The sequence below is a fragment of the Molothrus aeneus genome, chromosome 9 (assembly GCF_037042795.1).
Source record: "Molothrus aeneus isolate 106 chromosome 9, BPBGC_Maene_1.0, whole genome shotgun sequence".
Lineage (NCBI taxonomy): Eukaryota > Metazoa > Chordata > Aves > Passeriformes > Icteridae > Molothrus > Molothrus aeneus.
In genome coordinates this window covers 25,981,494-25,996,956 of record NC_089654.1, presented here as the reverse complement: position 1 = coordinate 25,996,956, position 15,463 = coordinate 25,981,494, and the positions used below count along the sequence as shown (strand labels likewise).

At 40.3% G+C, this 15,463-nt stretch overlaps 1 protein-coding gene across 2 annotated transcripts in view; it reads left to right on the top strand.

Annotated features, from left to right (window-relative positions):
* The window catches only part of LOC136560263 (BMP/retinoic acid-inducible neural-specific protein 3), a 202,186-nt gene that overhangs the window by 120,557 nt on the left and 66,166 nt on the right, over positions 1 to 15,463 (top strand). For both annotated transcript variants that reach the window (XM_066555985.1, XM_066555986.1), the window contains exon 4: positions 30 to 220. In XM_066555985.1, coding sequence (XP_066412082.1) covers positions 30 to 220 — 191 coding nt within the window. The remainder of the gene's footprint in view (positions 1 to 29; positions 221 to 15,463) is intronic.

Below are 15,463 nucleotides of genomic sequence, written 5' to 3'. Positions count from 1 at the left end.
CCTGCTGGGGCTTCTCTCTCCCTGCCCAGGAGAGGAGTCGCTCACAATTTTTGTGGACAAACGGAAGCTGAGCAAGAGGTCAGAAGGGAGCGACCCCAGTGCCAACAGCTCTGTGGTGACCCTGGAGACCCTGCACCAGCTGGCAGCCTCCTACTTCATCGACAGGGACAGCACCCTGCGCCGGCTGCACCACATCCAGATCGCCTCCACCGCCATCAAGGTAGGGACAGCGGCACCCTGAGGGTTTCTGAAAAATCCTCTCTGCACGGGGTTTTCTCTTGGGAAGCTGAGAGGCCTCAGAAAAGAATGGAAACAAGAATTATCTGACTGTTGGGAATGTGGTTTGGAGGTTGTATACCAACAGGTGCATCTTTGACTGGTTCCATGTGAGTTGTTTTTAATTAATGACCAATCACAGCCAGCTGCGTCGGACTCTGAGGAATCAGTCAGCAGCTTTCATTATCATTCTTTTCTAGCCTTCTGATGTATCCTTTCTTTTTCTTTAGTATAGCTTTAGTATATAATTTCTTTTAATTTAATATCATAAAATAATAAATCAGCCTTCTGAGAACATGGGGACAAATTCTCATCTCTCACCTCATCCTGGGACCCTCACAAACACCACCACAGGACAGTCCAGGGCAAACCTCCAGGGGAGATCCCAGCTTCACCAGCTCCTCAGGAAGTGTGGCTTGATTGGTAGATGTTAGCAGAATAATCAGTTTTATTCTCTTTTTTTGCCCACATCAAAGGGTTCGATTTATAAGGAAGGTGCTAGCATGGAAGAGGGTCTAAAGATGTGTTAGAGATATTAGTGATGAATAATTGGTACAGAAGTGTTTATAGAAGGGTTTAGTCATTGGGACAACCTCATGAACATATGTGATCAGTAACTCCATTTACAGACAGGTTTATATTTCTCATACATTTTTCTTTTTCTTGTTTGTTTTATTTATTTATTTATTTATGTATTTTTATTTATTTTAGATATAGTTATTGTACTACTGTGCTTGAATTCCTTTTCTTTTAAAATGACCTTTGGAACAGTTTGGAGCTCTTGGCTCTACAGTTTTATGGAGATGTATCATTTTCTGTTAGGAATGAGTTTTAGCACAGTTTGTCAGTGAAAGTACCCTCTGTGCTGACTGCTGCAGCTCTCTCCTAGCACTGGAGGACGTTTGGTGTCTCAGGCAGGACACAAAGCAACCATGTCCTCCTGAGGAGATCTCTAGTCTTATGTGATTCATTTGAAATATCCTCTTCCAGTTTATTTCCAGCTTTGAAGGGCAAACAAAATTGTAAGTTGCAGTTGGATGTGCAGTAATTATGGAGCCCTTGATGCAAGATGTGATTTAGGATCCTTTCTGCTCGTTGGATCTTTCCACTGGAAAACCAAGATCTTCATTAAAGACACCTGAAACCAGATCCAATTCCCAACTGCCTTAGCTGTTACTCAAACAAATATAAATTTACTTCCTTGGAAGCGCCTTTACTGGGAGAAGGATACAACCAGAATTTGTGGCTCCAGGGCACGTGTTCAGTTTGGCTGCTGGTTGCTGGAGGATATTCCCAAAGTCCCATCCCTCCTGGAATGGTGCCATGGCAGCTCAGCCCAGCCCAGCTCAGGGCTGGTCATCTGCTGGTGCCAGAGTTGAGCTGAGAGTGCAGCAGAACCATCCCAGGTTTGGTTGAGGCTGCCCATCTCATCACCTGGTCTTGGGGGAAGGACTGGATTGGGAGCTTGGGGCAAGGTGGGATTGGAGTCTTGTCCCAGGCAGCTACTGATGGACAAAGGGAAATGGCCTCAGGTTGTTCCAGGGTAGGTTCAGAATGGATTTTAGGAACATTTCCTTCCCTTAAAGTGTGGTGAGGCATTGGAAGGGGCTCTCTAGGGCAGTGGGGGAGTCCCCATCCTTGGAGGTGCTCAAGAAGTGAGTGGATGAGATGTGGATTAATTGACAGATTGGTTTGAAGGTTGATGTTCTTGGAGGTCTTTTCAACCTTAATGGTTGAATTTTCTGATCCTTGCTGCAGACCATGGTATCACCCATCCCTCAGATGTGACTTACCTTTATAACCTGATTTTATTATGTACATGTACAGCAACCCTTAAAACCAGGCCCCCTCCACATGCAAAAATTCCTTCTGTGTGAAGATAATTGGTGGCTGCAACCAGTGGTAGCTCAAGTGACAAAACACAGAAATGTAGAGACAAAACACTGCATGAAAGAAATCTGCCCTTGCTGGCCACTGAAATATTTTTAGAAAAATTTGTGTCACAATGCAAAATTCAACCCTGCCCACCTACAATTTACAGAGTAACCTTCTGCGTGTCCCAGGATTTCTACAACCACTACAAATGAAAGATTTCTCTCCAGCCTCCTGCTGAGGTGGATGCAAACCAAGTGTTAGTCCACCAGCAAATCTGATTTGGTTAATTGGCAGCAGGAGCCTCCAGGAAATGGTTCTATCATCAGATACAACAGTGCTGATAAATGAAACCCTGGCTTCTCCCACCGCTTTCATTGAGAGGCTGGGAACATTTGCATGACAAATTTCTACTGTCAGAACACTTAATTGAACAAAAAACCTGTTCCTGTTGAAATGCAGGAGCACAAAAACAGCCAAGGAAGGCTTTTTTTTTTTTTTTTTTGTTCTATATGCTCAGGTTTTTGAAAGTAAAGTTTTAGATCCAGGCTGTAAGTAGCACATTTGAAGATTATTCATTAATCTTCAATCAGATATATGCTGACATCTGAGTTAGAGTACTTCATAGAGTTCTCTGTACTACATACAGATCTCTGTCCCAGCCTAAGGGCTGGTTTGGGAGAAGTGACACCCTGAAGGACCTGGGGACCAGGGTGACCATCAGAGCCTGCCCTCCTGTGCTGCTGCAGGGAGGAGTGACCCCAGTTCTTGTTACACCACAGACTCCTGAGCAGCTTTTAGTGTCCCAGTGTCACCAAAACTGCAGGAAAAACAAAATCTCTCCAGCATGACTTTTAGTGTTAGAGAATTAAGGCATTGCTTTATTTTGGAGAATTAAGGCATTACTTTATTCTGGACAGGATGTTGTCCTGGCCAGGATGTGGAACAGAAATAATTTCATCCACGTGTTGCAGAGTAAACCATTCCATCACACATGGCTCTTTACTAGACTTTTCACATACTTATACAGACAAAACCCAGAGAAATTCATTGGTTTGATGTTCATTGGTCCCAAATTACACAATTCTCAATATTTGGGTTCCTGTGGGTGTTGATCCTTTCGCCTTCAATGCTAATTAGATGCTCATGTGCTGCTCCCAGGCTGCAGATGTTAAACCATCAGGACTTGCCCAGGCAAATGAGTCTTTTGAAAAGAAACTTAAATTCCTTTCCCCTGGGCAACCCCTGGACCAAAGTTAGTTAAACATTTTAAAAGTTGTATCATTTCCAACACCGGCACTTCCCCTGTCAGGTGTGCTCACCACAGCTCTGCTCAAAACCTTCCTCTTTTGGATGGATTTGCCAAAGGAGCCCAAGGAAAGGTCTCACAGCTTGGCATAACTCCATTTTACCAGCATCAAAGAAATCCAAGATAAAGGTATTGCAACAGGTTGACAAATCCCTAAAGTTCTGAAGTAATATTAGAAGTTTTCCCAGCAATCATTTTTGATTGCTGACTAGTTAGCAACAACATCAACAACAACAAATCATGTTCAGGACCTAGTTAGTATTTGATACTCATTTTTATTCATTTTGGGTGGCTTTTTCATATGCAGTATTCTAGACTCTACCAAACTAACAAGAGTTGTTTATATTTTAGGAAGAGAGAGCTGAGAGTATCAAAAATGTTTCATGGTCTTACTAGGAAGAACATAACCACCCTGTTGGGAATGCATGTCTGAATAAACCAACCAAACAAAAATATGATATGGAACAGAAAAGACTGAAACCACAAATCAGAAGCCCTGACATTTGCAGTTAAATCAGAGCACTCTGGTGCACAAATGAAATCTGGCACTCAAGTTCCTGGAATTTGGGTCTTCTAAATGAACAGGAATAATTTTCTTTGCTATTTGACTTATTGTTTGTCACATTTCCTGTGATGATGGGCAGACTGAAAGTGCTGCAGGAGTTAGGAAAAAATAGCACAACTCCTTGCACACCTACATGTTTTCTGATTCTAGTGCTCAGAGACTGCTCTCTTGATGGCTGGGACACCTCTAAAATATTATTTGACAAGGGAGATTACAAATACAAATACAATTTCTTTCCTCCAAAACCACACAACCCCCCACAAACAAAGCCAATATGTGATCCTTCTTTTTTCCCCCAGATTGGTATAAGCATCCCTTTTCAGATTAGATCACATCACTTTCACACCTCTTTTTTTTTTTCTATTTCTATGAAAAAAAATTGCATATTTTCTCCTAAAAAAAGAGATGATTTTTATCCACATGTGATGTATCCTCTAAAAAAATGACTACATTAATTCTGTGTCCTTTCTCGTAATTTTTTTGTTTCTCCTGCTACCCATGACATAATTATCCTTAAAAGTAGGATTGAGGCTGCTGCTGATGTAGGCTTTGCATTAATCATGCAGACAATCCCCTGAATATTCCACATTAAAAGAGTTAACATCATCCCATGGCAACATTTTCTGACTGGAAATCAAAATGTCCATGGGAAGAGCCCATAGCTCGTATCAATATTTAATATATTTCAAAGTCCCTGACACATACATTCTTTCAATATGATTTTAGCACATGCATTTCAGTGCAAGTGCTAAGGCTCATGTGCTAAATCAACAGTTTGGAGCCTCCAGGGCCTCTCTGGAAGCTCACCAGGTGCCTGAGGGCTGTGTCTCATTTGCATAACATTTACATGAACATACAGCCTGTTGTGTTTGAAATATGACACGTCCAACATCACTTCCTTGGCACGCTTATTTTGGAGGCATTTTCCTACCAAAACCTCTCTTCAGCTGCATGGATGGCTGCTGGTTCTCCTTATTAACAACCTGTTAGGGTGATGGGGCTCTTGTCTAATAAAACCCTGCCCAGCTGTGGGAGCAGAATGCAAATAAAGGCAGCAGAATGCAGATGATAAAGGCAGCAAAATACAAATGAAGAGGTTGTTTTACAGATGATAAAGGCAGCATTTTTCCCCATGTCCTGTCAGTGCCTGCTGGCAGAATGGCCCTGCTGAGCTGGCTGGGGTGGTGTGGCCACGTTCCTACCAGCACATTAGAGATGTTTGTGGTTGTGGGTGGGTGGCAGAGGGCTGTGCCACCAACATCTGGATTTCTGTACATCTGGATTTCACCCTGCTTCCTGGGCCCCAGCTCTCAGATGACCCCAATTCCAGTTTGCTGCAAGCTGTAATTCCAGCACTGTCCCTAACAAACTTCTGCAATGAGTCCAAACAGTTGTGCAGAACTTAAACATAAAACCATAAAAACATGAAGACATAAAAACATAAAAACCACCTTGGCTGCACGGTAAATTAAATATTACTGAATAGTCTCAGTGCATTCTGCAAAATTATAAACACAGTTATGTTATAGCATTGCCATTAATGAAGTGAGGCTGTCCCATAGGTGTCTCTTGGAGGATACTGTCTTCCATCCCAGAACACAACTCCTCCTGTGGGAGCTGGGCCAGGTGAGTACAGCAGAGGTGTTATTGTAGAGTCCAAACAGTTCTGGAACAGCCACAGTGCAACAAAGGAACAGGAGGCAACAGAAGAACAGATGCATAAATTGAATTTTCCACCAGCTATTTACAGCTATTTACAGCCCATTTATTCCATCTGAGTGAGAAAGAATAAACATCCTTGAGAACGTGCCCTGTAATTCCAATTAAATTTTATTGTGCAATTTGCTTTTTACTTTCCCCAAACCACTTTTTTTTTTTCTTTGCTATGAGAGATTTAAGCATTTGGTTTTATCTGAGAAGTTTAGATTACAAAGAACAGGGCTCTGTTGTGGTGGTAACTATCTCTGATTGTCTATAATTAACCCGTGAATGACTCATGGTGGGCTGTTAGAGAGGAAACTTAAGTGTAATGAAATTAATTTCTCCCCCAAAACTCAGACTGAAATACAGACTTTTTTCAGTTTTCTTTTTTTTTTTGGTCTGAAAAAGCTTGCTTGGTTCAATTTTTTTTTCCTTTATATCTCCTATTTGCATCTGTTTTTCTGTGAACTCGAGTAATTGCCGTAATCGAAAGTAGAAATGGTGGAGTACTATAAAGCCTTTAGCTTTTGTCAGATTTCTGGCAAATTCTAAATCTCAACAGGTTGCACAGTTTTGTATAAACAGCCAATTTTTGGGAGGCATTTGAAATCCAGTTCTCGAACCCTTCTTGCCCTCACTTTATCCATTCAGTTTGTGGGTAGAATTTAACACTGTACAGCTGTCAAACCTTGTAAAGGACCAAACATTGGGAAAAAAAATTTGCCCAGCAACAGCTCTAAAGTATAAAATCACAGTTGGAAGCATTGTTTTGGAAAGTCCTGTGATAGCAGGTTTTTATTGATTTCATTAAAGAAATGAAATATAAGTTTCACCAGACACTCATTAGAGATGTGTCTTAGTGTCTTGTTTGAAAAGCCAGGTGTCTGAAAAGGAAGGCAGGAGCCTCCCCTGAAATGGAAAATTTAAACCCCCTCCCTCCAAACGGTTATGATTTTGAAATTAAAGGGCTCTCAGGCAAAGATATGGGAGTAGGAATAACAGCTCTTTATTAGGGAAAAAATAAAAATAAGATAAAAATGCAGGAATACAAAGAAACACTGCCAGAGTCAGACCAGGCCCTGTCCCCCTGTGTGTCAGGGGGTGGCACAGCCCCATCCCATGGGGGCTCAGCCCTCCTGCAGTGCCAGCTGTGGTTCTGCTGGAGCAGGGATCCTGCACAAGGGGGGAGTTTTCCTCTGCAGCTCCAGGGCTGCTGGAGATGGGCCTGGGCTCCCTCTGGCAATGCAGGGCAGCAGAAGCTGCTCCTCTGGCAATGCACTGGGCAAAGGCTGCTGTGCTGTCCCAAAGCTCAGATTGGATCCAGGTAGGAATGCTTGGCTCCTCCCCTGGGCGGAGCATCTCCCCATGGGATGATGGGATTGGATCAGCCCTGCAGGGACACTCAGTGGCCATGGACAGAAGATAATTAATAATTAATGGCCCATGAACAGAAGATAATTAATAATTAATGGCCCATGGACAGAAGAGATCTCCTGGAGGGAGGATTGGTTGTGGAAGAGATAAAGAAAACTGCCCCATGAACAGAGGAGAACTGCCCCACCTCTGACAGATGGGAATTGAATACACACCTCCAATCCATCCTAAAACCCTGAGCAGCCTCCAGTAGCAGCTGCACTCTGTCACCTTTGCAGCAGAGTGTGCAGAGGAGTCACAAGTGCAAGGAGCTAGAACACCTCCAGCTCGTTGGCAATGCAGCATGAGATGTTTCAGAACAATAAAATAGCACATAAAAGAGATGCTTGGATAAGCATTTTGGAAAGATTTTGGGTAACTATTCTCCACTTAGTAAAAAAACCCCAAACAACAGAATAGGATAGAATAGATTACATGATAGAACAAAACAAATTGAAAGGCTCTTCTATTAGTTATGAGTTTAGTCAAGCGAGAAGAGTAAAAAAAAAACCAAGGAGATGAAGGCTGCCAAACCCTGAGCAGGCTATAAATATACGTATGTAAAGGAGAAACCTTAACAGCACTCACACAACACTTGCCATCACAGTTGTCAAAAACCTATAAACAATTCACACTACAGTTCCTTAAATGTTCCATACTCTCCCTCTTTTTTTTCCCCCTCCTTAAAAAAGTGAAACTAAAGTAAATAAACCCAGAAGATGGAGAAGGGTTTTAGTATTGAGAGCTCCACAGTGAACGTATTGAACAGTGCAGTTAGACAGAGCATTCCAGCAGGAATTTGGAGGTTTGTACAGATCTCAATTTGATCTTTATTCTGTCTGGCTTGTGTATGGGTTGGGAAACTTCAGCACTCTGCCTGTCCTCCACCCTCTAATTGGCAGCTGCTGCTTGCCAGCAGGTCAGAGAATGTCAAACAAGGACTATAAAATTCACAGAACATTTCCCTGCCTCTGAGCTCTCAGAAACAGGAGAGAGCATGTATCAACAGCTTGTATGAGCACAGAGGTCAGATTAGGAAGAATATCTCAGACCAATAGAGACTCCGCATCAGAACAAATCAGCTTAGAGAATAATAAAAGGCTGTGGAAAGTTTTCAGTATTCATATTATTTTTCTGAGAGAATTTTTTGGCTATAATACATTTTTGCATGTTTTGTTATTATGGTTTATGATTCAATCTGCAATCATCCCCTTTGATCTATTCATTTAGTGTGAAAAATTACCCCTTGTGTGGGAATCCTTCACAGCTAACTGGCACTGAGAGTTATATCATTGCTGTCTTCTGCACTTCACTGTTATTTTTACCTTGTAAACCTTCTCACAGAGCTCCAGCAGAATTTGCATGTCTGACAGCAAAACTATAATTTAATCTCTTACAAGATAATGCACATAACGCCTCTACATGCTGAAGCAGAGCTGGATTTAAGAAAGGTTCCATTATTCATCCAGGAGATTTTCTACACTATGGAGTGATCATTATTTTCAGGTCTTTAATGCCTGAAAGGTTGGAAGCTGCTCTGCAGGCTTTGTAGCAGAATCCAGTGAGCAAAATAAAAAAAATGGTTCTAATTTTTCATGGCGAGGTTCTGACCTTGTGCAAGGAATAAACAACAGTGAGGCAAGGAAGTTTCTGCTCATTCATGTTGGTATCACTGAGATCAGGGTTTCCACAAGCCAGCCTCAACTACCATCTTCCCAATTTATCAAACTGTCTTCATCATCTCTCCCTGATAGCCCAATTTAACCCTTTAATTCCCAGGGAATAGCTACTGCATTTCATGGGCTTTGTGTATTCTTCCTTTGATTTTTATTGAAAGTAATATAAAAACAAATAATAAAAAGGCCCTTTTGTGTCATGCTTATAGTAGTTCATAGTTTTCCAACGTTTATAATAATTCCACCAAATGGAGGTTATAGGTGTCTCCCAAATAATATGTAAATTTACAAGGAAATTTAATTTTATCTTCTCCAAGTGTATCTAGAGTCTGGCAAATGAAAAAGCATTCCATTGCAAACAACTAAAGAACTATTTAGTGCAATACAACACCATGTTTTTTCTTCATCTTTTCATGAAATTCTTATTGTGCAAAATTTTAGGTGATGATAAAACCTTGATGATAATAGAGAAAATGGTTTGAAGATGACCATTAAAATATTTTTCCTGTCATGTTTTAGTCTACTTAAGTAGAGTTTGTTCTCACTCCAATTCCCTGTTTGAAACACAACATTCACAAGAATACTGAGCTCATAATAAAATAAATAGCTCGTGTTCCTTCAGGCATAAAAAATAAAATGTGTTGGTCTGCTTTTCTTACTGTGGTATTGGTTTACACTGGGGAGGATCTGTCCTTCCTTGATATCCCAGACTGACAAGGCTGTAGTGTGTGACCTGAGAGTTCTACCCTGATACCACTGAGCAATGGCTTAGAAATAACTGTGCATACATACAAGACAAACATTCTGCTAGCAAAAGCGCATAAAGGAAATATACAGAGGCATATATGACTTTAATCCAGATATTTACATGTGCAGGACCTTTAACTGAGAAAACAACTCTTGTCAAAAGGCTTTTAACCTACAGTACTGGGAAAGGAGCTGGCTATCCAGGAATGTCCTACCTCACATGGCCATCTGCATAGAAACAAAGCAAAACCTACAGGTGGTGGAGCTGCTTTCAGTTCTGAGCAGAATAAAGTCCTTTCACTTCCCCAGGGCTCCAGAGTCCTGATAATAACTGCTGCTTTCTTTTCATAGGGTTCCTCTTTTCCCTTCTGAACTTCCCTCCTTCCCTAGATTCTTGTGCTCATAGGAACTCTGGCTCTCTCTTTTTCTGTTTTTTTATTGATGGTAGAAATGCATCTGCCCTTATGATACATCATTCTTTGCCCTTGCCATTGGCTCATCTGCGTGAGGACAAGAAAAGAATGAATAAAACCCTTTGGATAAGATCCTATATTCTATATTCTAAATATTTTTCCCTACCCATAGTATGACACATTAATGTATGTTTTAATGAACAGGTCTTGCTATTTGATAGGTCTTTCTGTTCCCATGGATCAGGATGATGTGAAGGATTTTCCAGCTGGGCTCAGCAGTCAGTCTGGGTAACATTACCCTCAGAGCCTAATTCTAAGAGCAGCCTTCTGTGCATTAAAACATCTCTTCTAGTTCTGTTCATGAAATAACAATATTGAGAGTCACTGGGTTCTCTGACAGAACTTTCCATATGAATGAAGCAGCCATACGAAATGAAGTTTAAAGCTTCGGTATTAAGTTGCTTTTCTTCTCTAACACAAATTTAGCAAAGCTAAATTCCATTTAGCTTGAACAACTGATAGGGATTTAATGATTAATTTATAGATCAGTTGTAGCTGCCTGGTCTGTAGTAGGTCTGCAAAGATGGAGAAAAAGACTCTAAAAACCAAGCTGCATAAAAACAAGAGTTCAGGAAAACTTTAAATTGAGAGTTGGCCACACCAATGAGACAGAAAGGGCAAATGTGTTGCAATCATTTACCAGAGGGAATAAATGGGTGGGAAGTAATGAGGATATAACCTAAAAATAAATCCCTGCACACATCTCTGTGAGCCAGGCAGACACCCCTGTTATGGACACTAATGTGATTCCTTGTGAGAGCTTGGGATGACAACCCCAGGAGGGGGGGTTTGATGGCAAAATCAAATGGACATGAGAAATGTCCTGCTGCATTTGTGACTGCCAGGGAGGGCCAGGGTGTGCTGGGGTGCCACGGGCAGCACAAATAACTCAGGAGTTTCTGGGCAGCAAATCTAACACCTGCAAACACACTAAATTAGTTAGAGATGTTGCCGAGAAGAATATTGCAGCCAAGTTTTAGAATTGCATGGAAATGTATAATCAAAGGTAAAATTTCTTCATTTTCTCTATGGAAAATTAAATTCTTAATTAACCTGCCCTTATCATTTTGATTTTAAAGCTTCAAGACTTTAAATGCCTTTCATGTTCTTTTCAGGACCTAATGTTAACCCATCACATTTTTTCTTTGGCACAAGTTTGTGGTTTTTTAAAATGTTATTTTTCTCTTAAAAATAGTGTATACATGATTTTAAAAACTAATCACATTAAAGGTATAATGTTGCCAAATGATACAAAGAGAATTTTCATATTTACTAAGAGGATCTTTATATTTCCAAGAAGATCTTTTTCCTGACACCTCAAAAAGAAAAGAAACATTTTAACTTTTAATCCTGATGTAGGAAGGACTATATTTTTTTATTCATACTTTCCCAACATAAAAAAAAAAAATCAATTCACCTGCAGTGTTATTATGACTAATAATATCTGTGAGTCTCATAAATAGGCAAATCATTCATCAAACAGAAAAATCTCTGTGGCCTCAGCACTGCCTGTTGGAACTGGTCCATGAAGATACAAATCCTGTACCCAAAACTCTTGGGAAATCCTTGCATGGAATTTTGCAGTTGGGTTAAATGTAAGAACACATTTAACCTGTACAGTATGAGCCCTCAAAATTCTTTGGAGCTTTTTGTCCTCTCTATAGTAATGCAATTATGTTTGGAAAAGGATGTTAAGTTGGGAAATGTGTTTTTCTTAAGTAGACATCTTTGCTTTTGCTTTCTGCAGATACCTTGAGATTTTTATGAACTTGAAATATTATTTTAATTTGTATCTGCGCTGTTCTCTCTGTTTCTAATTTTAGCTTTTAAAGCAAATATATAGATTTCATTTGCTGTTTGTTGCTCAGCTGTCTCTTTAGGCAATAAAAGCTGAGAAAAAAATAATATTAGTGTTAATTTAAGTAAGATATGGGCAAGCAGAAGTAGCTAAATGGAGACTGAAACAAAATCCTCAGTTTTTATTAAATTTTTGCTAACTCTATTATTTCTCTGTAAGAGAACTTCACTGTCATCTCTTCAAGATTAATTAAAAGAGATAACCTGTTCTTTTGGAGATAAAGGCTGTCCTTATTCTCGGTATGAAGCTGATGCACCTTTGATTTCTGAAAGTGCCGGAAATAAAGGCTCTGGCAGGGCTGCCCTGACTGGTTTTCCAGCAGCCTCATTTCCTGCAAACTTCCCTGTTGCAATCCAGAATGCTGCATGGGAATGTGGCACCTGACAGGCAGTGGATTGAAAATGCCCTTGAAAAGGGAAAATCGTGGCTGTGATGCCAGAGCTGTCAGTGCTGCCAGACTTGTTCCAGTACTGTGGATTCTCCTGGAATTTACTGTCTGTAAATTGCTCCCTGAGATAGTGGGGAATAGACTTGAGCAGAAAGGGGATTGTTCCCTATCAGACAGACCTGAACAGCCTTAAAAAATCATAGCATTTTCAGCAGTTGCAACCGAGCAGAATTCAAATAGTGTGAGCTCATTTCCAGTTCCTGAAATATTCTGGTTTCTGAGGTATTAAATGCTTTATGTAAGGAGAATGCATTTCAATTTCCTTGTTATTTTAAGGTAAAAATCTGGTTCACAGTAAATTCCTGGGAGTGTAGAAACAAAGCGGTGCAGAATGGAAGGATTAGACTGATCTCTTGGGAAGCTTTAGTGCTGCATTCAGTAAAATTCAAAGTCATCTCCTTGCCCAGAAACTTGAAAGAAGTCCCTTTTTCCCTTCTAATGAAGTTAATGGAAATTTTGCAATTATCTCTTTTGCAGAAAGATCAAGTTTACTGTTCCTCTTCCATTTTACAGATGACAGAAAAATAGGATGAGAGTGTTTCCAGGTCTCCCAAGTTAGGAGGCTCTTCAAATTAAAGTGTCAGCCCTATGCTGCTAGAAAATCTGTTCAAAATATGTCATGCCTTTGAGGTATTGTTTTAGATTCCTGGCAATTAAAAAAATCATATTGAAAACATGAATCCAACCTCTGACATTGTGAGTGCTTCTAGTTTGTCTGTACCTCCTTCAGAAATGTTCATCTAGCCTCTAGCTGAGAAGTATCAGTGCTTGGAACACTCAGAAACTTTGATTTATTTTAATTGCACACTCATTAGCAGGAGTTTTTTAATATGTTCAATGACAAAAATAGGGCAGTGGAGCAGCAACTATTGTGTGGCAAAGGGAAGTGCTGGGATAAAGGTGCTTTTGTGAAAAACTGTCAAGCCTGGGGGAAAGAAAGAAAAGAGTTGGCAGGAGATGCACATCTAAATAGAAAGTACATTTAGTGCCTGTTTGTTTGATCAACTCTTTTTTTAAGGTGAAATGAGCATTGACTGCAGCATGGGCAGGGGCTACAGGGGGTGGGAGCACGGGCTGAAGGTGAAGTTGGTAGGAAGGTGATGGAATGTCCTACCTCACATGGTCATCTGCATAGAAACAAAGCAAAATCTTTGTTCCAACCATGGTTGGAAAAGGCCTTGAAGATCACCAGGTACAGCCATCAGCCCAGCACCACCATCGTGTCATTCAGGAGAATCCCAATTTCTCTCCATTCCAGACTTTTGCCCCATCCTCTGTCAGCACAGCCACTCAGAACAGACCTCACTCCCCCATGCAGATATGAGGAGTTTGCTCTAAATCCTTATTTGAATGTTTGAAGCATTAAAGAGGTTTATGTGAATGTGAGCACAGCTGTCTATTTCTGCAGTGACCAGCATTGCCTCATCCTCCTTTGTGCTGGCTCAGTTCTCATCCTTAGAAGCCAAACCCATTTTTAAGGAGTCCTGCTGAAGAGGACAGTCCTTTATGCAAGGCACACACCACCTCTGCATGGGCACTTCATTAGGAATATTAGCTGCATGTGCTTAAAAGGACTCACCAGGAGCAAAATCTCTGCAGAAATGTATTTCCCTTTTATTAGGAAAGTCTTCTGTTGGCTTGATTATCATGGACAAAAAAAAAGCAGGCTGTTTCCCAGGGAAATACTACCCACTGATATCACAAGAATTCAGCCCTGCTTAAGTGCTAGGAGGTATGTTCTCAGTGAACTCATAATCGGGTCATTATCACCATGGTTATGAGATTTAACTGACTGAAAACTGTAGGCATTTGTCTCATTAATGCCAAATGTTAGAGTTTATTTCTGGGAACTGAAAACTCTGCTGCCCAGGGACACCTGTTCTGTGATAATCTCTGAAAAAAAGGCACTGGAGCACGTCCTGCCTGCTTCGTGTCAGGTGTTTTTTACTGGTTCTTAGGGGGTTTTGGTTATTGAATAACTTTGTTCTGTGGTGCTTTGCTTTGTGAGTTAATGTTCTTTGTGGGTTGCAGGTCGTGCAAAACAAACATTGGTTCTGCTGCTCTTTGCACAGTGTCAGTCACTTCTGGACCATGCTACGTCCCAGCATAATCTGAATTTCCTGTTTTATTACTTGTCCCTCTCCTCTTTTTGGTTCATCTTTTTTTTTCATACACGTTCTGACAGAACAGTTTTCAGCTGTGATCTTGGGACTGAGCATAGTCACACTTCTCTGCTTGGAAGATAATTAAAGACGTGCCATTGCCTTTCCAATTTCATTCCTATTGTTGCTGAAACAAAAAATGTGAAATCATCAGTAACACTTGGCTCAAACCAGAATGAATGTATTTTTATCCTTTCAAAATTTTTTTTCTTCTTCTCTAGTCTGCCTTTCTATCACCAAAGTTAGCCCAAAAGGTCCAAGACTAGGTTGGATGGAGCTTGGATTAACTCAGTCTAGTGGAAATGTCCCTGTGGCAGGGGTTGGAACTTGATATTCTTTAAAGCCCCTTCCAACCCAAACCAGTCTGTACCTGTATAATTTAGGAAAATCAAATCCTTTCATCTGGTCTGAAAATTTGATAGAAATTTGAGGCTTTCATTTATTAATCACTCACTTTTTTTTCTGATTTACAATCTTTGTGGAGTAGGATTTGTGTAGAGTATACAAAACCATATATAACTGCATAGCTCTGACCTCTGACTAGAATTGTCATCCATCAAAAGTTGAATATTGGATGATTTTTATGTTTTTCAGTTATTTTTTACATACTGGGACCATTCATTTTGAATTTCTTGTTGCAATGTATTTTCTATGCAGAAGATAAGAGCACCAGAGCAAGGCAGCTGACAGAGGGTGTGAAGGTACCTGGAAAAGTAAAAGAATGAATAATATAAATATATAGATTGGAATGAAAAATGAACATTTAGAAAAGGCCCTTATTTATTGATGTATGTGTACAGCATTGTCTATTATTACTATTATTATTATTATAATTTTTAATTACTTCACTGCAATGATTGTCTGTAATTCATATCAAAACTGCTCTGTATAATTTTCTTCTGAATCAATGTATTTATAAATGTTATCTCTCAGAACAGTGACAGTCTCTACCCATGTCTGGCA